This window comes from Mizuhopecten yessoensis, unplaced genomic scaffold (genome assembly GCF_002113885.1).
Source record: "Mizuhopecten yessoensis strain PY_sf001 unplaced genomic scaffold, ASM211388v2 scaffold716001, whole genome shotgun sequence".
Taxonomy (NCBI): Eukaryota; Metazoa; Mollusca; class Bivalvia; order Pectinida; family Pectinidae; genus Mizuhopecten; species Mizuhopecten yessoensis.
In genome coordinates, this window is record NW_018479898.1 from 23,620 (window position 1) to 49,689 (window position 26,070).

At 36.8% G+C, this 26,070-nt stretch overlaps 2 protein-coding genes across 2 annotated transcripts in view; one reads left to right on the plus strand and one right to left on the minus strand.

Annotated features, from left to right (window-relative positions):
• The window catches only part of LOC110441505 (kinesin-like protein KIF21A), a 25,201-nt gene extending 8,832 nt beyond the window's left edge, over positions 1-16,369 (plus strand). The window contains exons 7-16 of the mRNA XM_021484674.1: positions 2,959-3,066; positions 4,837-4,941; positions 5,455-5,544; positions 6,378-6,474; positions 7,487-7,629; positions 9,569-9,628; positions 10,420-10,623; positions 12,410-12,514; positions 14,369-14,519; positions 14,932-16,369. Of these exons, the coding sequence (XP_021340349.1) occupies positions 2,959-3,066; positions 4,837-4,941; positions 5,455-5,544; positions 6,378-6,474; positions 7,487-7,629; positions 9,569-9,628; positions 10,420-10,623; positions 12,410-12,514; positions 14,369-14,519; positions 14,932-14,996 (1,128 nt within the window). The 3' untranslated portion in view covers positions 14,997-16,369. The remainder of the gene's footprint in view (positions 1-2,958; positions 3,067-4,836; positions 4,942-5,454; positions 5,545-6,377; positions 6,475-7,486; positions 7,630-9,568; positions 9,629-10,419; positions 10,624-12,409; positions 12,515-14,368; positions 14,520-14,931) is intronic.
• Positions 16,370-18,813: 2,444 nt separating this feature from the next.
• The window catches only part of LOC110441506 (Y+L amino acid transporter 2-like), a 58,722-nt gene continuing 51,465 nt past the window's right edge, over positions 18,814-26,070 (minus strand). Inside the window, exons 9-10 of the mRNA XM_021484675.1 lie at positions 25,676-25,844; positions 18,814-24,692 (exon numbers count right to left, since the gene is read on the minus strand). Coding sequence (XP_021340350.1) covers positions 24,616-24,692; positions 25,676-25,844 — 246 coding nt within the window. The 3' untranslated portion in view covers positions 18,814-24,615. The remainder of the gene's footprint in view (positions 24,693-25,675; positions 25,845-26,070) is intronic.

Here is a 26,070-nt window from a genome sequence, read left to right on the forward strand (position 1 = left end):
AAAAATAACAACACTTTGTCAGGACCATGAGGCGATCATTCCTACCAACTTTCAGTTCAATCGGTCCAGCAGAACTTGACTTTAAGTTTGAAATAGGTTTTCAAAATGGCGGCCGTGGCGGCCATATTGGATTTCTGATCGACCCGAAAAATAACAACACTTTGTCAGGACCATGAGGCGATCATTCCTACCAACTTTCAGTTCAATCGGTCCAGCAGAACTTGACTTTAAGTTTGAAATAGGTTTTCAAAATGGCGGCCGTGGCGGCCATATTGGATTTCTGATCGACCCGAAAAATAACAACACTTTGTCAGGACCATGAGGCGATCATTCCTACCAACTTTCAGTTCAATCGGCCCAGCAGAACTTGACTTTAAGTTTGAAATGTAAAATGTTAACGGACGACGACGGACGAAAACGGATAGCAATAGGTCACTTGAGCTAAAGCTCAGGTGACCTAAAAATGTACATCTGTACTGATCACATTTAAAGTACAGACTCAGTTACTCATTCAGTCACACTTGCCAACTCATTCTTATTTTGGAGGGAGACTGCAGACTCCCAATTTTAGACCCCTACCAGGCAATTTCAATAGTTTCAACCAGTGAATTTGCTGAATTATTCCAACATTTGAAAATACGATGATTTCAATGAAAAAGGCTTTCTCCAAAAGGTGTCAATTAAATGTGTATTTCTTCCCAAGGGGGTAAATATGCACATTTTTGTACGCTTTAATTTTGGGCATGTAAAATCTCCCCAATAGAAATTTAAAAAGGTTGGTAAGTACATTGTAAGCTCACCCCTATGTAACTTGCATAGACTCTACCATGCATTGATCTGGATGAGTCCATTATGGTCTATAGTGGTGAAATGGTTAAATACATGAATTTCTGGTATTTCAGCATAGATATGACTATTAATACAAATGTATTATTTCAAATTGAATTAAATAATTCATCTAACCCAACATATCTGGTATTTGAAATCATATCATGATATGAAATATTTGTCATACTCATTGTTGTAACTTTGAAAACTTTACTTGTATATAATCAATTTTATCTACTGTAAAAATGTTCCGTAATATTGATTATTTGAAAACTCAAAGTAATTCTCACAGGTGTTTAATACCAAATTTTTGGGGGTTTTTTTTGCGGAATTATGTAAATGAGTAAACATGTTCACGGTGGACAACACCCACAGTTGGTTGATGTAAACTTTGGACCCCAAACTTCAATGTCTGTCAGTGATATCGTTACACTTCTGTGCAATTCTTTAACTCTGCTGTGATGTATCACACAACTTTACTAGTTTACTCATTTACATATATTTCAACTCGAAATTGTTTCAAAATATTTCCACTTCCATGATGCATTAATGCATCATTCGGCTCAGGCCCGGTGATGCATTAATCATCATCAGGGCTTAAAGGGTCAAGTTGTCCACATGACGACTGCCAGCTGTACATGTATAATATTGTAGTTATAAGATCTCTCAATAAATCTGTTATTTGGTATCAAAAGTTTCTAAGCACCAGCAGGCTTCATGCAGTTGCACGCTCAAAAAAATAAAGTTCAATTCAAGTATAAGATTTTTCGGAACTCTTGCTGCTTTTATACATTGAAGAGTGTTAAAACATGTTATTCTGACTACATTGTATTTCAAAATTGACAAATGAAAGATAAATGTTGATAAAATGGAAAATGAGGCCACTTTTTTTTTCTTTTTTTATCATTAGAAGATCAAATACAACCTGTCTGTAAAGATTGTAAATATTGTAAAGGTTTTGTTGATATCAACAATTACAATACAATAATTGGACAACTTTAATATTGATTTATGTTTTGGAAGTAAATTCAGTGATTAATAAAGATTGATTCTATATAGTGATGTACATGACAAAATCAAAATTCTGGAAATGTTGTGGTTGAATTGAATTGAATTTTTTTGAGGAATTAATATCAAGGTTATTGTGATATAAAGATGTATATGTATATCTATTGATATACATTTGATTCTGAATCAGTAAATGTGAATTAGTTAGCTGCATGTTATTTATGTGTTGAGCTCTTTATCACACTTTTTTTACTCTATACTCAAGCAGCTCTAATTGTGTTGTTCAATAATAGTTACTGGTATAGTACATTATGTTCTAAAGTTCAAAAATCCATTCATAAAAATGCATGCCTATTCCGATATTTAAAATATGAGTTTAAAATTATAAGATATTTTCATGGCCATAGCAATTTTTTGAGATATGGAGGTTTAATTGTCTACATACATTGTACAGGCGTAATCACTAAATGTTTCTTATTTCAAGTTGTATTTTCTTGTCATTATAATTATTTATACAGCATGTGATAGACACTTATGGGCTATAGATAGTGTCTATGCCTGATTTCTGAAAAAATATAATTGGTTCAAAACTATTGGAAATTACATTTTAGATTATAATTGAGGATTTGAAATCATTATGCAATGTATAAGTTTTTTTCCACAAGATTGATTTTTATGTATTCAATAAGATTCATCCGTTTGGAACTATTTAATATCCAAGTTTTACCTTGTACACAAACAATGTTGGTCTTAAATGTCACGACGTTTCAAGACCGACAGGTCCCTTTGTCAAGCTATGTGTATAAAGTGAAACTTTGATATTCATTTTAAAAATAACTACGGTAAGTACATACAGGTTATTTCACACTTCCTGTTAGATTATACGTAAGATAAATACTTTTAAAAACCACATTCAATTTCCTCTCATTAGAAAAAAATAGGAATGCGTAGAAAACTTCTTTTGAAAAAAAAAATCCCCAGAATACTTGCTACGTTACCGTAAAAAAATGTAGACAGTTTTAGCATAGATTTTGGTTAAAAAATACACACAGTCGTAAACTCGCGGCCAATCAGAACAGCTCTTTGAAGAATGCAATTAGCTGATGATAATTTTCCCAACAGGATGACTCCAGTGACATCATCCAGGATCTCCGTGATGAAATCTCTAAACTACGTGACAGGATCGCCTCAGCCTCCGAACCCAAGAAAGAGGATGTTCTCAAGATGGAGGTAGGTTTGGACTGGATGAAATATATATGTATATGAGATGTGTAAAATAAAAGCACTCTTTTGTAATAATGATTAAAAGTGTTTGCACAGACTCCGACTCCATATGACCAATAACGGAGGTCGACAAGTCTGAATTTACGGATCATGGGTCAGTTGTTTAAAATGAAAAAAATAGTGATGACACTTTCCACCATTTACTAATGGGTATCATACATATATAAGTGAACTGACCGAGGCTTTGTCAGGTTTGTATGACACTTTCCACCATGTACTAATGGGTATCATACATATATAAGAAAACTGACCGAGGTTTTGTCAGGTTTGTATGACACTTTCAACCATTTACTAATGGGTATCATACATATATAAGAAAACTGACCGAGGTTTTGTCAGGTTTGTATGACACTTTCAACCATTTACTAATGGGTATCATACATATATAAGAAAACTGACCGAAGTTTTGTCAGGTTTGTATGACACTTTCCGCCATTTACTAATGGGTATCATACATATATAAGAAAACTGACCGAGGTTTTGTCAGGTTTGTATGACACTTTTCACCATTTACTAATGGGTATCATACATATAAGTAAACTGACCGAGGTTTTGTAAGGTTTGTATGACACTTTCCACCATTTACTATTGGGTATCATACATATATAAGTAAACTGACAAAAGTTTTGTCAGGTTTGTATGACACTTTCAACCATTTACTAATGGGTATCATACATATAAGTAAACTGACCGAGGTTTTGTCATGTTTGTACGACACTTTCCACCATTTCCTACTGGGTATCATACATATATAAGTAAATTGACCGAAGTTTTGTCAGGTTTGTATGACACTTTCCACCATTTACTACTGGGGATCACACATATATAAGTGAACTGACCGAGGTTGTGTCAGGTTTGTATGACACTTTCCACCATTTACTACTGGGGATCACACATATATAAGTGAACTGACCGAGGTTGTGTCAGGTTTGTATGACACTTTCCACCATGTACTAATGGGTATCATACATATATAAGTGAACTGACCGAGGCTTTGTCAGGTTTGTATGACACTTTCCACCATTTACTATTGGGTATCATACATATATAAGTAAACTGACAAAAGTTTTGTCAGGTTTGTATGACACTTTCCACCATTTACTACTGGGGATCACACATATATAAGTGAACTGACCGAGGTTGTGTCAGGTTTGTATGACACTTTCCACCATTTACTACTGGGGATCACACATATATAAGTGAACTGACCGAGGTTTTGTCAGGTTTATATGACACTTTCCACCATTTACTAATGGGTACCATACATATATAAGTAAATTGACCGCAGTTTTGTCAGGTTTGTATGACACTTTCCACCATTTACTATTGGGTATCATACATATATAAGTAAACTGAGCGAGGTTTTGTCAGGCTTGTATGACACTTTCCACCATTTACTACTGGGGATCACACATATATAAGTGAACTGACCGAGGTTGTGTCAGGTTTGTATGACACTTTCCACCATGTACTAATGGGTATCATACATATATAAGAAAACTGACCGAGGTTTTGTCAGGTTTGTATGACACTTTCCACCATGTACTAATGGGTATCATACATATATAAGTGAACTGACCGAGGTTTTGTCAGGGTTGTATGACACTTTCCACCATTTACTAATGGGTATCATACATATATAAGTAAATTGACCGAAGCTTTGTCAGTTTTGTATGAAAGAAGACCTATATTTTAAGTTATCGTTTTTGTTAACAGGACTTGGTAAAAGACCTACAGATAGCCAAGCAGTCGACTTGGGCAGAGCGTGAACGATTATCCAACAAGTTTGAGGAGGAGAGGAAAATTAACCTCGCCAATAAGGTTTGTATATGTACATTGGAGAAGATAACTTACTTTGAAAATCTAACTCATATTTGGGCCATCAAAGTTGAGAAATTCAATTAAAATATTGTTTATATTAATTCATGTGGATAAAAACTAGGTATCTTTGACATATTTCATATACATTGTATACCAATAGTTATATACAATTAACATTAGGCAGAGTTAAAAGTTCTTGTATACATTAGGCAGAGTTAAAAGTTCTTGTATACATTAGGCAGAGTTAAAAGTTCTTGTATACATTAGGCAGAGTTAAAAAAGTTATTTATTTTTGGGGTGGACAGGAGGGAGATGCACTATTTTTAATCCTATTGATATTAGGTAGAGTGAAGTTTTACTAAGAAATCAACTGTTTGATCAGTGGAAATACATTTTTAAATGTATTGTTTATTTCCTTTCAAAATCAAGACTGGTTTTATGAACAAAGTACGTTTTCTTTTTGTTTCAGGGTATGGTTTTATGAACATTGATTAAGTTTTCTCTTTGTTTCAGGGTATCCTAGAGTGGGTCACAGACAATGTGAGGAAGGGCAACAAAGAGCTACAAGAGAAGATGGTACTCCTACAGAAGGAGAAAGACCAGGTACAATCATGTCTATTGTGACACCTTTTTACCTCGAATTGTAGCTGGAATTTACCTTAACCCTTTCACCACTGTAGACCAGAATGGACTCATCCAGATAACTGTATGGTAGAGTCTACTAAAGTTACCTAGGGGTGTAAGGGTTGAATTCGAAGATACTGACTGCCATGTTGCTGCTGCTATGCTTGCTCAAAATATGCCACCTGAGCTAAAAAAAACTGAAAGCGAGGCTATGTCGCGTGTGGAAAGGCCAAGGTCATTAATACCTACTTCTAGCTAAAAATAGTTGCCAATAAAACTTCCACACAACAAGCAGAAAATTGAGCTCCTGCAACCTTTTACTTTAATGAGCGTCAGCATGTATCGCAAGATCCAGATGGAGGAGAATCTCTTGTGATCCTTTTTATGCCCCCACCATTTAATGGGGGCATGCTACTTTAATCATGAATGTTCCATCCTGTCAAAGTTTTTCCAGATTTAGTGTCGCCCTCACAACCACTATTTGTTTAAAAAAAAAAATTAAAAAATTAGTAGGAGCACTCTAGCAGCTTCATTTCCTGAATATTTTGACAATCAATTAAAATTAAAAACAGGAAACGTCATCACGAGGGGACCATGCTCAAGGTTAAGGATAGTCTCCTAGAGTCAAGGGCTGAAGTCGAGGACAGACAGGGCTATACTAAATAGAACCAACCAAGTTATTCCATTACGATCTTAGAAACTAACATTCAGTATAAGATAGATTTTAATTAAACATTGTAAATATCTTATGAACCTGTGCATGTGTGATTATCTCCTTAAGCATTAAATCATAACCAAATTGTTATTGTCAGCTGACTCTTCAATATAAAGAAAGGAGGAAAGGAGTGGACGTGATGAACGAAGAGCTACAGAAGAAGATTGCGGAGTACTCTAAGTGGACAGAGACCGGTAGGTGGTCACCTTTATCCTCGTGTCATTTCTCACTACACAACCTTCAGTTAGATAAACCATCAAATGGAGCAGAAACGTGTCAGTTTTACAGGGTTGGTTAAATGCTTTCAGTTAGATGACATGTGGCCAATGTCTACAAAGAAATGAAAGTTTTGAGATCAAAATCTCAGAGAGAACGAAGTTAATGGTTGATTTTGTGGCTTGATCTAGTGGTGTTTTTTTTAAGTATTGAAAGACAGCACTGGAGTTTTTGTCTGATAATGAATGATAGGAGTCAGGAAGCACCTAAGGCATATATATAGTACCAATATCACATATATATATAGTACCAATATCACATATATATAGTACCAATATCAAAACAAAACATTCTCTTATGGTTTTATACATGATGCTCTTTTGATAATTTTATCAGAAGCCTACCTATGATCAATTGGTTCATCTTTTGAAAGACACATCATTTTCAGTTGATGTATTGCATTATCATCTATAAGTGATGTCTATACCTAGTGTACAATAGACACTTAAATGCTTCTAGTTCACAGCTGTTTAACTTTCCCTGCATAAAAATAGGTGCAAAAGATGAACCTTGCAAATGTTTGCCTGTCAGATACATGTAAACTACCAGTATGTTAGTTTAAGATGTTGTTAAAGATGTTTTGCAAAATTTAAGTTTTTGCACATTTGTTCCATCAATAAACACAAAAAAAGAACAAAAAATATACAAAAAATGAAAAAAGAAACAAAGTAAAATTAAAGTAATATGCAGTATATACTGTAATCTTACATATTTTAGAGGTAGTCTTATTGTAGTGGTTTTTGTGCTGTGGAAATGGTGTGCACTAAAATTAGAGTGCACTAAAATATGTATGTTTACAGTATAATGTTAATGTTCCTCCTTTGTTTAGATCTGTTGTTAAATGATAAATGGATGAGTGGAGTTCAAGACTCCTATTTATTGAGTTCAACGTCATCACTATACATGTTTCACTGACCTTTTTGTGCACAGGTAAATCCTCAGAATCCGAGACCAAAAAACGGGTGACAGCCATACATGAATTGAAAGAGAGGCTGAAAAAAGAGACTGACATTTTGAAGAAACTCAAACAGCAAATTAAGGATGTTCAGGACAAACAGCGTGAGGAAAGGGAGGTAAGTGGAAAATTATTTTGTGACAAGATCATAATGGGTGGTGGCAAGATCATAATGGGTGGTGACAAGATCATAATGGGTGTTTGCAAGATCAAAATGGTTGGTGGCAAGATCATAATGGGTGGTGACAAGATCATAGTGGGTGGTGACAAGATCAATATGGGTGGTCACATTATCATAATGGGTGGTAACAAGATCATAATGGGTGGTGACAAGATCATAATGGTTGGTGGCAAGATCATAATGGGTGTTGGCAAGATCATAATGGGTGGTGACAAGATCATAATGGGTGGTGGCAGGATCATAATGGGTGGTGAGAAGATCATTATGGGTGGTGACAAGATCATAATGGGTGGGGGCAAGCATAATGGGTGGTGACAAGATCATAATGGTGGGTGGCAAGATCATAATGGGTGTTGGCACGCTCATAATGGGTGGTGACAAGATCATAATGAGTGGTGGCAAGATCATAATGGGTGGTGGCAAGATCATTATGGGTGGTGACAAGATCATAATGGGTGGTGACAAGATCAATATGGGTGGTGACAAGATCATAATGGGTGGTGGCAAGATCATAATGGGCGGTGACAAGATCATAATGGGTGGTGGCAAGCATAATGGGTGGTGACAAGATCATAATGGGTGGTGGCAAGATCAATATGGGTGGTGACAAGATCATAATGGGTGGCGACAAGATCATAATGAGTGGTGGCAAGATCATAATGGGTGGTGACAAGATCATAAGGGGTGGTGACAAGATCAATATGGGTGGTGAGAATATCAATATGGGTGGTCACATTATCATAATGGGTGGTGACAAGATCAATATGGGTGGTGACAAGATCATAATGGGTGGTGGCAGGATCATAATGGGTGGTGAGAAGATCATTATGGGTGGTGACAAGATCATAATGGGTGGTGACAAGATCATAATGGGTGGTGACAAGATCATAATGAGTGGTGGCAAGATCATAATGGGTGGTGACAAGATCAATACGGGTGGTCACATTATCATAATGGGTGGTGACAAGATCATAATGGGTGGTGACAAGATCAATATGGGTGGTGACAAGATCAATATGGGTGGTCACATTATCATAATGGGTGGTGACAAGATCAAAATGGGTGGTGACAAGATCATAATGGGTGGTGACAAGATCATAATGGGTGGTGACAAGATCATAATGGGTGGTGACAAGATCATAATGGGTGGTGACAAGATCATAATGGGTGGTGACAAGATCATAATGGGTGGTGACAAGATCATTATGGGTGGTGACAAGATCATAATGGGTGGTGACAAGATCATAATGGGTGGTGACAAGATCATAATGGGTGGTGACAAGATCATAATGGGTGGTGACAAGATCATTATGGGTGGTGACAAGATCATAATGGGTGGTGACAAGATCATAATGGGTGGTGACAAGATCATTATGGGTGGTGACAAGATCATAATGGGTGGTGACAAGATCATAATGGGTGGTGACAAGATCATAATGGGTGGTGGCAAGATCAATATGGGTGGTGACAAGATCATAATGGGTGGTGACAAGATCAATATGGGTGGTGACAAGATCAAAATGGGTGGTGACAAGATCATAATGGGTGGTGACAAGATCATAATGGGTGGTGGCAAGATCAATATGGGTGGTGACAAGATCATAATGGGTGGTGACAAGATCAATATGGGTGGTGACAAGATCAATATGGGTGGTGACAAGATCAATATGGGTGGTCACATTATCATAATGGGTGGTGACAAGATCAATATGGGTGGTCACATTATCATAATGAGTGGTCAATAGGTTCAAATGGAGATGAACTTAGCAGTCAAGAAGGAAAGTAACACATTCTATTTTCATTATAAAAATATAGGCTGCCGTTTGAATTAAAACTGTTGATGACATTTTGATGGTTGCTTCTCCTGTGTTTGTAGAATGCCAAGGCCCAGATGACCGCGATAAAAGGAAGTGCCGAGGTCAGACAGAAAGTAGAGGTCAGTTATCAGGCTCTTACCATAGTTCCCCTTGTAACCATAGTTCACCTTCTAAATATTTAGTGTGTATTTAATTATATGTATTAAATCTATTCAATATGGTTTATCAAGTCAATTTGATTTCGGTGTCTCTGATGCTTGGGAGAACTCTGTATAATAAAAGTAACTATGTATGAATTTATTTAATGACCTGGGGTCTGTCGTTTATGCGGAACAACCGTTTGTCCATTTTTAGATGTAACAATTTCGTGTAGAAATCCTGGCAGACCTGCAAATGTTTATGCAGGCCTTGCAAGGCTTTGTCAAGGCTCGCCTGAGTGCAGCATCAGAATACTGGGCCCAACCTTACTTAATAAACGAACAACTGTGGTCCGACCAGTTCAACCATTTAAACGGAAACGGCCTTAGTGTATGCTATCTCATACCAGGTCAATGTTGTGTTGACCTAGCTAGGTGGGTAGATAAATTAGATAAATTCTTGTCTACCTCATACCAGATCATTATTGAGGGATCTAGATGTGTATATGTTAAGTTAATGAAATTCTGATCACCCCCAGACTAAATCATTATGGAGTTGATCTAGATGTAAAGATACATTAATGAAATTCTTGTCTCCCTCAGCCCCCGAGATTATTGAGTTGATTTAGGCATAGATAATAATGATAACATTAAATAATCAGATCAGTTAATGAAATTCTTATCTCCCTTACGCTAGATCATTTTTGAGTTAATGTAGATGTAGATAAGTGAAATTCTCCCTAACATCTCGTTAAGTAATCTTTTGTGAACAGCTGGAGGAACGCCATCAGTTAGAGCAGCAGAACAAAGCTATGGTGGCCGATGAACTCGACAAGATGAATATTGAGATCGAACAGGAGAAGTTGGAGATCCAGGTCAAGATGACCGAGGGTAAAAAATACACGCCACAGGAGGGGGCAGCCTTAGAGATACAGGTGGTGGAACTGAAGGCCAACAAGGCAGTCGTCGCCTACCAGGTAAGGTTCCCCTGTTATAATAAAGGATACAGAGGATGGGAGTTAGGTCTTTTATAATTTATTATCACTGGTATATTGAAAACTGACTAATCTGACGTCCAAGCACATGTAATTCGACATCCTGTCTAATGCAACACAATTCTGTAATCTCTCTTCTCATGTAAACTAACAAATAAGACTTGTGTAGTGTTCCTGGCTTTACCAATGTGCTGTGTTAACATTTTGTCAGATTAGACGGGTTTCACTGTGTCCCTGGTAAACCTTCATATTGATGAGACATGATAATAGAGAAAACTTGGTGTCTCGGTGTTATTTTCAGAACTGATTTATACATTTTTATTAGGGCCCCGTATCGGAGATACGGGTGCCCTATAGTAATCACTCTGTCTGTCTGTCTGTCTGTCTGTCTGTCCGTCCACAAATTTTGTTCCTGGCTGATTACTTTGGTATTTATTGACCGATGTACATGAAACTTGGTCAAGATGTTTAGTTCACAAAAATACACATTGCAGTAAAAAGTCAAGGTCAAAGGTCAAGGTCATTAGGTTCAAAGGTCAAGGTCAAATTTTACATCTTTTCACTGATGAATATTTTGTTATGACATTATGAAGCAAAGTTGATCAGAATTAAACAAGGAGTCAACAGACCAAAGGTCAAGGTCATCGGGTCAGGGGTCAAGGTCAAATTTTGTAGCTTTTCACTGGTGAACATTTAGCTATGACATTATGGAGCAAAGTTGTTCGAAATTAAACAAAGAGACACACTGAGGTAAAAAGTCAAGGTCATTAGGTTCAAAGGTCAAGGTCAAATTTTACATCTTTTCACTGATGAACATTTTGTTATGACATTATGAAGCAAAGTTGATCAGAATTAAACAAGGAGTCAACTGACCAAAGGTCAAGGTCATTGGGTCAAAGGTCAAGGTTAAATTTTGTATCTTTTCACTGGTGAACATTTCGCTATGACACTTTGAAGCAATGTAGCTCAGATTAAACAAGGAGTCAATTGACCAAAGGTCAAGGTCACTGGGTCAAAGGTGAAGGTTAAATTTTGTATCTTTTCCTTGATGAACATTTTGTTATGACATTATGAAGCAATGTTGTTCAGAACTTAACACAGAGTCAACTGACCTTAGGTCCAGGTTACGGGTTTCAAAGGGTCAAGGTCAAGTTTTGTATTTTCACTGATGAACATTTTGTTATGATATTAAGGAGCAAAGTTGGTCGGAATTAAAGAATAAGTCAACTGACCAAAGATCAGGGTCACTGGGTTAATGGTCAAGGTCATTTGGGTCCAAAGTTCAAAGACAAAGTGGATCTCTGACTTTGACTCTGGCTCTTGATGGAGGAGGTATATAAGGTTAAATAAAACAAATCAAAGCTAATAAATGAGTATTGCACCGGTATTTACATTTCTGTTTGCCCAGCAAATATGGAGGTGGAAGGAAACGACTCACATCATAGTACATGTAAAATGTATATTTTGCTTCCTTGCGATTCTTTTTGAAGTCCACATATCAAACGTCAAGCTCAGCTTTATGGGCAGATTGCTTCTTGATGATTATGGGGGATATATTGCCACAAGACGGGGCCCTTACTGACCTGTCAGTGTTCTAGTTCTAGGCTAGATTTCACAGTCACAGTTAGCTAACATGTATTTTGCTACAGGTTTTGTTTACATATGATTTTATATTTTAATCACAATAATCTTATTCTGATTAATGTATCTGGCTATTGGTAATGTACTTTTTGTTTTTTTTGTGACAATTCATATATCACCATTTCAGCTGCAGACCCTACAACATGAGAAGAACCGTCTGGCCAAGGAACTCGAAGATGTGTACAAACTACACAAGGACGAGATGGAGATTCAGCAGCTTCAACACTTTCAGGTACGTCACACACCTGTCACAGGTATGTCACACACCTGTCACAGGTACGTCACACACCTGTCACAGGTACGTCACACACCTGTCACAGGTACATCACACACCTGTCACAGGTATGTCACACACCTGTCACAGGTACATCACACACCTGTCACAGGTACATCACACACCTGTCACAGGTACGTCACACACCTGTCACAGGTACGTCACACACCTGTCACAGGTGCGTCACACCTGTCACAGGTATGTCACACACCTGTCACAGGTACGTCACACACCTGTCACAGGTATGCTACGCACCAATTACATGTACCATATACACCAACAGGTACGTTACACGCCTGTTACAGGTACATTACACGCTTGTTACATGTATTTCTCACCTGCTATAAGAAGGCTTCATACCTGCAACGTCTGACTTTCATTTATTAATCTAAGTTAACATATGTGAAACATTTTCAGTGATATTTGTTGAATTTTACACCTCTCTACTTAAACTCAGCCACTCTTTAAATGTTTGTGCATAGACATTCCATAGTTACCATGAGATATTCCTTCATTTCAGACATTCCGTAGTTACCGTGAGATATTCCTTCATTTCAGACATTCCGTAGTTACCGTGAGATATTCCTTCATTTCAGACATTCCGTAGTTACCGTGAGATATTCCTTCATTTCAGACATTCCGTAGTTACCGTGAGATATTCCTTCATTTCAGACATTCCGTAGTTACCGTGAGATATTCCTTCATTTCAGACATTCCGTAGTTACCGTGAGATATTCCTTCATTTCAGACATTCCGTAGTTACCGTGAGATATTCCTTCATTTCAGACATTCCGTAGTTACCGTGAGATATTCCTTCATTTCAGACATTCCGTAGTTACCGTGAGATATTCCTTCATTTCAGACATTCCGTAGTTACCGTGAGATATTCCTTCATTTCAGACATTCCGTAGTTACCGTGAGATATTCCTTCATTTCAGACATTCCGTAGTTACCGTGAGATATTCCTTCATTTCAGACATTCCGTAGTTACCGTGAGATATTCCTTCATTTCAGACATTCCGTAGTTACCGTGAGATATTCCTTCATTTCAGACATTCCGTAGTTACCGTGAGATATTCCTTCATTTCAGACATTCCGTAGTTACCGTGAGATATTCCTTCATTTCAGACATTCCGTAGTTACCGTGAGATATTCCTTCATTTCAGACATTCCGTAGTTACCGTGAGATATTCCTTCATTTCAGACATTCCGTAGTTACCGTGAGATATTCCTTCATTTCAGACATTCCGTAGTTACCGTGAGATATTCCTTCATTTCAGACATTCCGTAGTTACCGTGAGATATTCCTTCATTTCAGACATTCCGTAGTTACCGTGAGATATTCCTTCATTTCAGACATTCCGTAGTTACCGTGAGATATTCCTTCATTTCAGACATTCCGTAGTTACCGTGAGATATTCCTTCATTTCAGACATTCCGTAGTTACCGTGAGATATTCCTTCATTTCAGACATTCCGTAGTTACCGTGAGATATTCCTTCATTTCAGACATTCCGTAGTTACCGTGAGATATTCCTTCATTTCAGACATTCCGTAGTTACCGTGAGATATTCCTTCATTTCAGACATTCCGTAGTTACCGTGAGATATTCCTTCATTTCAGACATTCCGTAGTTACCGTGAGATATTCCTTCATTTCAGACATTCCGTAGTTACCGTGAGATATTCCTTAATTTCAGACATTCCGTAGTTACCGTGAGATATTCCTTCATTTCAGACATTCCGTAGTTACCGTGAGATATTCCTTCATTTCAGACATTCCATAGTTACAGTGAGATATTCCTTCATTTCAGACATTCCGTAGTTACCGCGAGATGTTCGAGGAGCAGAAGGCCGCCCTGGACCAGCGCTACAGACAGCTACTTGAGGACTCCATTCAAGATGCTGTCTTCTTGTCCAGTCGTAACAACGAGTTGACGGAGGAGAATGGGGAACTTAAACAAAGTATGTATGATTGCCTATGTTTACAGAGACAAATTTTTATGAGAACTTTGATTTGCAAGAAGCCATTATGATATCTAGAATTACGCTAAAATCATGAGAGTTATAATTCTGTTAACTTGGTTTTACCAATTGAAATACATTAGATTTCATTACCTTGGTGCAAGTTAATAAATAAAAAAGTCACCTCATAGATATTCTATATACAAACATTCTGAAGAACCTGAAATTGGTTTAAGGGGTTTCCATATATGCATTACCCTTGGCCTTTGCAAACCTGAATTAACTTTAATTTAAAAAATATTTTTCAAAACACCCTGATAATACCGGTTATTTGGTATTTCATAACAAATAACAAAGAAATCATTTTAGTTCCCTGGACTTAGTAATGAATTAAATCCTTCTGATGTTTCAGGCGTTGCCGAGATGAAGGATGTGATCACCAAGCTTGGAGGTCGTATCCCGTCTGGAACTGTGTGAACAATTATTTTACCATCTACAGTTATTTCCCTTTGACTAATGTCCGAAAAAGTACAGGATGATCACGACAAGTTTTCTTCTGGACATCCTTTTTCATCAAATTTTCGTGACATTTTTACATTCATTATTGCATGAAGTCAGCTAGTCTGATTTTACGTTATCTTGAGGGAATATTTGTACGTACATGCCAATGAACTCTCACGTCTCTGTGAACTTTTATTTCATTGTTAATTATGATACATGTTAAGTGCGTTCTAAGTAAGTTATGTCTGTTAAATATTCATTCTTACAATTATGATTAATATTTATTAATTTCACCAGTAAACTAATAGAATTTTACTATGAATGTCGAGTTAAATGTGGTACTCGGATTATGGTGATTTTCGTCTTACCAAAGGATCCGACTAACTTGTGGCGTGGACTTTTTCAGCCTGGAAATCTCACAATCTATATCAATGTTTTCATTCAAACACTCACCTCAGATCAATCCTCAATTATTTTTACCAACCAGTGATATATGATGGTATCCCCCCCGGTGACAGCTTTTGTCTATAGCTTCACATACACAAATCACTGAAATGGACTTTAGAAGAGATGAACGCATTCCTCTTCAGAATTTCCTATGTCACAAAAGATGTACTAATTTTATACTATTATCACTTGTAAAATTTACATTGTAAGATGAACTATATATGTATTTACTACCTTACATTTACTAACTAATTGCATGAAACTTGTACATGTGCCGTCCTGTATCTGATAAACGTTGCTGTAATTTTGGAAATTTTCTGCTCATTTCTAGCTGGAAATGGAAGTGTTCCATCTATTGAAATTAACAGTAAATCACAAGTTTTGAAATTTCTTTTTGGTTGTGTATCAGGGGAATCGTATATTTAAATGAAAGATTTAAAAAGACATTATAGTATATATACAAGTACGCAAATAATATTGTCATTTGGTTGCTTTCAGGTGTGTGATTATGTAGTTTTTTGCATTCATCAATCTATGAACCTTCTTTCATAAGTACATGTACTAGTGGTGTAATTGCTATGGTGATAAAACACCCATCCACTTTCTGTGATTTTGTGTATTGCTGATTCCGTCCAGAAACTTTCTAAATCTGCAATATTGTATAATATACCAATCTTGTTGTTATATTAAATAATTAATGTCTACTCACTATTTTGTATTCTGTGTTGACACAGACATCACATTCCATTTACAGTTTAATAACTCTATAATCCGAGCCATGCAGGTCTCACTCATTGACATTCAGTTACAAGTGCTGGTCACTTGATTTACTTTAATTATATTGTGTACCGATATATTTAGAAATTAAATATTTTAAATATTATTAACATTAAAGAAATCAAAACTGTAATATTTTAAGTTGTTTTGTTTGTTTATAAAGAGAGAAATAAGTAAAGGTTCAACCAGCAAACATTCAACTTTACACATTTTTGTCTCAACAGTGAAAGACACTTCACCGTCTGTTCCACTTAAGGCTGTATGTCTATTCCACTTAAGGCTGTATGCTGTAAGTCTGTTCCACCTAAGGCTGTATGCTGTAAGTCTGTTCCACCTAAGGCTGTATGCTATAAGTCTATTCCACTTAAGGCTGTATGCTACAAGTTTATTCCACTTAAGGCTGTATGCTATAAGTCTGTTCCAACTAAGGCTGTATGCTGTAAGTCTATTCCACCTAAGGCTGTATGCTATAAGTCTATTCCACTTAAGGCTGTATGCTATAAGTTTATTCCACCTAAGGCTGTATGCTGTAAGTCTATTCCACTTAAGGTTGTATGCTACAAGTTTATTCCACTTAAGGCTGTATGCTACAAGTTTATTCCACCTAAGGCTGTATGCTACAAGTTTATTCCACTTAAGGCTGTATGCTGTAAGTCTATTCCACTTAAGGCTGTATGCTACAAGTTTATTCCACTTAAGGCTGTATGCTATAAGTCTATTCCACTTAAGGCTGTATGCTATAAGTCTATTCCACTTAAGGCTGTATGCTATAAGTCTATTCCACTTAAGGCTGTATGCTATAAGTCTATTCCACTTAAGGCTGTATGCTATAAGTCTATTCCACTTAAGGCTGTATGCTATAAGTCTATTCCACTTAAGGCTGTATGCTATAAGTCTATTCCACTTAAGGCTGTATGCTATAAGTCTATTCCACTTAAGGCTGTATGCTATAAGTCTATTCCACCTAAGGCTGTATGCTGTAAGTCTATTCCACTTAAGGCTGTATGCTACAAGTTTATTCCACTTAAGGCTGTATGCTATAAGTCTATTCCACTTAAGGCTGTATGCTATAAGTTTATTCCACTTAAGGCTGTATGCTATAAGTTTATTCCACCTAAGGCTGTATGCTATAAGTTTATTCTACCTAAGAGTGTATGCTATAAGTCTGTTCCACCTAAGGCTGTATGCTGTAAGTCTATTCCACTTAAGGCTGTATGCTGTAAGTCTATTCAACTTAAGCTGTATGCTATAAGTTTATTCTACCTAAGAGTGTATGCTATAAGTCTGTTCCACCTAAGGCTGTATGCTATAAGTCTATTCCACTTAAGGCTGTATGCTATAAGTCTATTCCACACAAGAATTCCACACCAGAAACAAAGTTGAAGGCTAACTGAAGTATATAAATGTAACTCTCCGTTAGTTCTGAACTTATGCAAAATCATACTATCTTAAAGGCGATAGCTCTAAAGCATCCTGCATGCTTATTGTGTAAGGTAGCATATCTCCATAACTCTTAAAACAAATCTTGGGTTTAATGTGAAAGGTTGCATATATGCTAAACTCTTAAACCAATCATGGGTTTCATGTAAAAGATAGCATATACTTCACATCCTTTCTTTGATTTCACAGTATATGAGTTAGTATTCTTGCTCAGGCGCGTAGCTACCATGTAAGCCAATAAGCCCGGGCTTGCACATGATTTTGACAAGTATAGGTTTTCATGACGGATTTTTTTAAATGACGAAAACTGTCTTCTGGAGCCTGCCCAATTACAACACAACAGAATTTTTAAAAATCACGGTGCTTTGTATTTTTTTACTTGCGCATAATATTCTTCTATAATGGACGTATATAAAACTAAACTTTAATTTTCTTCCATGTCCACAAAATGTTTATGAAAACAGAAGACGAAACGGTATTGGAGACTGTAAACCTGGGCATGATGATGATAGTGGGGGCAACCTCGCTTCTCGAAATGCCAAATCAATAACAGAAGCAAGTATAAGGAACCAGTCACAAAGCACAAACAGAAGACGAAACTGTGTTGGTGACTGAGTAAAGGTGACAGTGGGGGTAACTTCGCTTCCCAATGAACTCGGATCAGATTATGAGAAAGACAAACCCAATTGCATGTTCACTCATGCAGAAGTATCAAATGCATTTATCAAGATTAGGTAAAAACCAGACAATGTATGTATGGAGGGTGTACAAAGCAATACCGACGGTTAATCTTCAGAATTACACTGGATCCACGTAAATAGGTATATATATATACAAAAAAATAGGACTTTTTTCTTGCGGATTTAAACAAGAAAACAGACATCAGGACGTGGGAAATGGCTCCAGAGACGTTCTAGAAAACAAAATTTTCATGGGGGAGACCCCCTAGACCCCCCTTACGGGAGGGGGAAGACACCCTTCTGTACCCTCCCCCTGCTCGCGCTACGCGCTTCGGGGAGAGATACCTTCGGCAACCCCATGTCAGGCTTTCACATGGTAAAGGGGCTAGCTACGCGCCTGTTGCTGAAGTATTTGACAAAAAGAACACAAAAAACTCAAATTTCAATAATTCACTGACGAAATATTTTTATTCAAAACAGTTCACGCAATTAATACCGTTTAGCAGTTAGGCACATTATGCCTGGACAACAACCGGACCTGTGTACCAGGTACAGTGACAAGGTCAAGGTCATCTATCCAGTCAAGGTCAAAAACCTGTTGATCATTGAGAAGGAAGCTCTTTATAGTTAATTAATTAGGAAAGCTTCACCTTTGACTAATTCATCACAACTTCAAAAATATAAACAGTAGTTAGATAGCTATTTACTGACAGCTTTATAGCATCATCAGGCATTAATAGCTTAAATAGACAAACTAAATATATCTTGCATATAGACAGCTGCATCAGTACATGACCAATCAGTGCTGAATTTAACCTTCCGTACGAGATAAATTGTATGTGTTATATGTATGTACACCGACACCTGTCTAATCTGACACCCTGTAGGTACCAGTTAGATTAGACAGGATGTCAACAGTACTCGGGGGTTGTATTATCGAGGTTTACAATACTGTATCATCCACTATACCCCCGACATAAAACACGTTTGTCATGGAAACTAGAGACAAAAACAGCTACAACAGATGATTTTGTTTAGATTACACAGGTAAATTCTAGTAAACAAAATACTTTTTCATTGCATTAACTTGTTCAGAAATTCCTGGGAATAATACTTTCGACACACAAAATGGATTACATAAAACCCACCTAGTTTATAGGTATCAAACATACCGTACCAACAGATATAATAATAACAAAATGTGTAACACTGCAAAGTCCTGAAAACAACAACAAAGTAGGTGTCGGAGAAGCTGCCAATAGATAAAGACAACTACTTCACAAACATCCCATCACTTGGTCAGAATCAAAATTAGAACAATCAGTTATATATTTACTTTCATATGGTGTACACCTCTCTTTGTACTTCCAGTGAAGTACAGCTTCGGGATAATTACATGTCCTCAACACAAACGGCTGTACACCTCAACATAAGCCTAGATAGCTATGTACACAAGACTTGTATGCAGTGTTTGTAGAAATGTTTTTATGATTAAATAAAGTTCGATGATGAGATCGTCATTAGTGAAAAGCGTAGGAATTCAAAATGGGGGCGACACAGAAAATGTTCAATGATCTGTTCTATAAATGGATCTTTGGTACGTTGTAGTTAAAAACAGATCAAATTACAAGTTCAGTGCAAAAAAGGAATCCTGCAAATATTATGATGTGCACAAAACCTATTTCATATGACTACCTGTAGAGATCACATTCATCTACTGACTGCTCAACCCACCAATGACGTGTCGCCTGACAAGAGTTCGAACATCTTCCACATCTACTCTCCATAACTCACTATATATGCATTATAACAATGATACCACATTATAACAATGATACCACATTATAACAATGATACCACATTATAACAATGATACCACATTATAACAATTTGATACCACATTATACCACATTATAACAATTACCACATTATAACAATGATACCACATTATGCCAGTGATACCACATTATAACAATGATACCACATTATACCACATTATACCACATTATAACAATGATACCACATTATACCAATGATACCACATTATAACAATGATACCACATTATATCAATGATACCACATTATGCCAGTGATACCACATTATAACAATGATACCACATTATACCACATTATACCACATTTTAACACTGAACACTGATATCACATTTTAACACCGATACCAAACACATGTATAAAATTGGTTATATAATCATAGCACACTACTAAATACATAAAAATATATACAGCATGAAATAAACAGCAAAAAATGCTAAACAAACTTTTCCGAGGACACAATGATGTTTAATGATAAAATGAATCGTACTACCGATATATTTCTGCTCTAATACTATGATACAAATTGGTGTTGTTTGCAGTAAGCTCCATGACTGGCCAGTAAGCACCATGACTGGCCAGTAAGTGCCATGATAAAAAAAAAGATAGTGTTATATTTGGCATGAATCCGGAAACTTACTTTCTTTACACTACAGTACACCAAACGGTTAATCTTGACCCCACAACTGACCTTAGAAAGGTGGAATCGTAACTCAATGAAGTAACTACCAACACATGACGGGGGCAGACATGTCATTTGCTGGAAAATGTATTTTATTAACCATATTTGTACAATTTACCAGGTACATCAAAAGATCAATGTATTATGCAAATACTTTTGCTGAAAGTTAAGTTGTAAATTACACTCAGCTCCACACTGAGAGTGAAACCCATGACAACCAGCACACTCGGGCTCAACACGCTCGTCAACCGAGCTAAACACAAATGACAACACCTCGGTATTCAACAGTATAATCAAGCACAACAGATGTACTTCAATAACTACCATCTAACTGATGTACCTTCGATAACTACCATCTAACAGATGACAGTGAACGATATGTAACATATACACTTCATACTGTAACAGATAAAGGCAGAATTAATACTAGTCACCATCCTACATGAGAACAGTAATCAGTTAACGAGATATGACATGTTGTTTATGATAATGACTTGGGAGAATATGGAGAGTGATTTGTATTAAATATACATCAAACAGAAATAATAGAACGTAACCTTCCAAACAGAACTTGTCAGATCACACAGGTGTTCACAAAAGACAGGTTAATCTACAAAGAATATCTTTATATCCAAGGGGTTGTAAGACAAGTTATGCTGTATTACAAACTTAGAAAACTGACCAATGGACCGTAAACCAGTGTATGAGGGAGAGTGGAAATACTGAATCATTTAAACACTAGTCACAACAAATGTTCTTCTCTTAGAAAGTGGCCTCTACTGTTGGTCATGAATAATACTTAATAGTGTTTTAATTACTTCAACAGCGGGGGACATTAATTACACACGTGATATAATATGTAGAGCTTAAACATCTCAATAGAACGAATCAGATCTGATAACTCTGTACATATCATAATGACATGACATACACATTAACATAAATACTAAATAACAATTGAGACTTCTATTGTATTATCTCTCACACACCAGTGTTTTTCGTCCTGATGTCCCATTAATAACTTAGAAAAATAGATCATCTCCATATCAATGTTTCCAGCCCATTCTGTTACAGCCGATCATTTGGTCATGAAACAAGTTGTCTTGCTTCTAGCTTAAATATATTAAACTTACACTATTTCATGTCTGTAGTGTACTGATATTGAGATAACACAGGCTAAATTTATATATAAATACACCTCTGGATCTGGTCATCATAATATCTGGTTTACATACCATACACAGAAGTCCCGAATTATGAGGAAAATAGCTCTGATAGGCAATACTGTACTCAGGCAAAACTACACAATTGTCATACAAAGATCTACAAGTTATCAAAGTTTGTTTTCTCTCAGTTTGATTATTATGCAAACAGCAGCACTGAACATACTAACTTGTTAACAATACAAAAACACTGTAAAAAACAAATGTTTCTCTTTAACATTTGACAAGACAACTGAACACATCAAATTCTAATAAAAAAAAATTAAATACATATATGTATACATGTACATTTTGTATGTGTGTATATATAATCTTCATTTTAATATCTTTCTATCAGTCTCTCTGCCAGTCACCTTCCGTCTGTCTCTCACTCCGTCTGTCTCTCACTCTGTCAGTCACCTTCCGTCTGTCTCTCACTCCGTCTGTCTCTCACTGTCTGTCACTCACTCCATCTGTCTCTCACTCCGTCTGTCTCTCACTCAGTCTGCTAGTCACCTTCCGTCTGTCTCTCACTCCATCTGTCTCTTACTGTCTGTCACTCACTCCGTCTGTCAGTCACATTCTGTCTGCCTCTCACTCCATCTGTCTCTCACTCCGTCTGTCTCTCACTCCATCTGTCAGTCACCTTCCGTCTGTCTCTCACTCCGTCTGTCAGTCACCTTTGGTCTGTCCCTCACTCAGTCTGCCAGTCACCTTCTGTCTGTCTCTCACTCCGTCTGTCTCTCACTCTGTCTGTCTCTCACTCCGTCTGTCTCTCACTCTGTCTGTCTCTCACTCTGTCTCTCACTGTCTGTCACTCACTCCATCTGTCTCTCACTCCATCTGTCAGTCACCTTCTGTCTGCCTCTCACTCCATCTGTCTCTCACTCCGTCTGTCTCTCACTCCATCTGTCAGTCACCTTCCGTCTGTCTCTCACTCCGTCTGTCAGTCACCTTCCGTTTGTCTCTCACTCCGTCTGTCTCTCACTCCGTCTGTCTCTCACTCCGTCTGTCAGTCACCTTCTGTCTGCCTCTCACTCAGTCACATTCTTTCTTACACTGTATTACAATATAGGGAAACCATCATAATTATAAATGCACTATATTAACTGGTTAAGCCAGACCTTTATATTAATGAACTTATTATGCAACACATTCATGGATGATACTGATAAATGCAGTAGAAATATTTCTGTCGAAGGAAATCATAATCTAAACCATCAGGCAAAATGAAATTAACACACTGCAATAGCCATACAAGCACCTTCCCCAATGAATGTTGAGATTCGTAATAAGTTAAAAGGAATAAATTAACAATTTTCTTATCCTTTGAAATTTTAGACATTTTAAAACATTTTAACAAGTCATAATTGTCTTCGGAGATTCTGAAACATTTTAAAGCAAATATCAGCAATAAACCAACTTTAGAGATTTAGCAAAAGCAAAAATCTGTTCGACATAAAAATGGAAACTGTTCAATATGAAACTTTTTTCTACATGTTCCTCAATAGATGGGGAAATCTGTCTACCCAACATACTCCTAAGTTTCCAAAAGTTCTTTCACTGGAGACAATTAGCCCATTGTCATGAAGAGAAGAAATTAAACATAATTTGTGTGAGATACGGTTTCTCATACAATATTTACCAAAATCCAAAAATATCTTACAATAAAATGAAATTCAGAATATTATGTCAATCATTCCAAGAGATCTTTCTCATTTGATTCGAATCCACGTTTTGTTTGATTCCCAAATTTAGACCTCTTGTAATTCTTAAAGAATCAATTTTGTTCCATTCTACAGTAATTTAGATTATATTTTGCTGATTATCTGTCCTTGTCTTGTTCACCTTAAGGTCATAAATTTAATGGGTTTTTTTTTTCATTTTACAAATTATATCTTACCATGAACAAATATATTTTTTTACAGAAAACAACATTCTGTTAAGCAGTGGTACTGAAGCTCGTGTGGCATAGAATACAAAGCTAAAACAAAAATGTTTAAAAGCATTTTGTTTTCAGTTGGGTGGTAGGTGGATAATATATTTTTAACAATAAATAATATGTGTATTAGATGCAGAATATTATAATAAACAAAATGTATCTGTCAAAAAAAAATGGACAAGGAAAAAATACCATATTTCAATTAATAGGAAAAAAGGATTGTAGCACTGTACACTAGGAAATGTTTGCCTGCTTATAATGGTTCTGTTGTTAATTACCTTGTCCTCTGATGTTCTGTATTTAGTTTCCTACTTCGCTTATGTTGGTCATGTAATAACTTATTAACCACCCCCCGCCCTCCCGGCCGTTCTGTCACCCAGAAACCTGTTGGGTGTGGATATCCGACACCCATCAGCCAGTGGTCACTGTGGACCATTATTTTCGCACTTCCATGGATGTAATGGATTAACATTTAACACCCAGTGGATTAACATTTTACACCCAGCCCAACATCCTTTTGACCCGAGGGTCCTGATGCCTGAAAGTCTCCAGTCGACATTATTTGCGTTGCTGGGTCCCGATGCCTGCCAGTCTACTCCCAGTTGATCTCATCTGGGTTGTCTGGAGGTAGCACCATCAGGAGCTTCTGGGTCGCCTGTGTGAATGTATCTGTTGATAAAAATGACATTAAGTTATTACTGAATGCATGTACAAGGAAACCGAGAACTGCAGAGGGCCAAACTGGATTCCAAATCAGTCTCAAAATGAAACATGCAAAGACAAAAGACAAAGAGGGACTTATACATGAAGTTTGAGAAATGTCTGTCTGAAACTTCTCGAAAAATAGCAATATAAAACCGAGCTTGAACTGGTGAAATTCAAAATGGCTTCCTGGCAGCCATGTTATTTTTCCAATCAGTCCCAAAATAAAATATGCACATCTACAGTCCAAGGGAAACTGACATTTTGATTTGAGAAAGATCGCTCATTTATTTCTTGAGAAATTGTGATAACAAACTTGATCTGCCAAAATGATTGTTTGTAATGGAGAGGTAGAGTCGAACAGGGCCAATCTTCACACCACCACATTCCATAGTTCCAGATTTTATCAGAATAAAGTGGCAGAGGATGTTAATCAACTTATATTGTTACACCTCAAGTGAATTTCTAGCTATTTGATTGGTTGGGAGAAAATTAAACAAAAATCTCTGTCACACTCCGAAAATACATTGGTTTTAAGGGGCGCGGGTGATATTGCCATGAGACAGTGAAAAATATCACATGCGCGAAAAATGTGCGTTCACCGTTTGGTTTCCCCAAGCGATAGCGATTGTAAACAGCAGACTATCAACAAACAAGATGTCATTATCGAGGTTTGCTGCCATTTCTGAGCTACAAAGTCTCTTGGTATAACAAAATAGATATGACATTCATTAGCAGGGGACAGTGAATATTGTCACCCTCGGCGATATTCACTGTCACCTGCTAATGAATGTCATATTTATATAATGTTTTATATAGCTAAGTGCTAAGATTGACCACCACATGTGCCAATTATTCGATGGTTTAGTATGAGTTGGTAAACAGGAACAATTTCGGTAGAAAAGTGATTGCAACATTTCACAATCTTACTGAAACAAAGTTATACAAACCTATCTTGTCTGTGATGGATTTTGGAAGTTTCGGTAACACAAGATAATAGATGGTTCCCGCAGCAACAAGGCACAAAGCCACCAGACTCTCCCACGGCTTCTGGTAGAGCGTCAGAACCACAATGAAGCCACTTATAAGACACAGGATAATCGGCAAAATGATTGGCACCTATAGAAGAAAGTCGTACAGATCATATAGTTTTAAGTCAGTTTTACACACAAGGAATTACATAATCTATAGTTCTAGTGTGATGTCGACAGAGAAATCTTGATCTGAGGATAAGATTTTTGAGGTTCAGCACAAGGGTTTGCTGACCTCTAAAATGCAACCCTGAAGGTTGAGATTTTTCTGTCTGTTTCACATATGTATGATAGTCTTTTTTTAAAGAAAATAC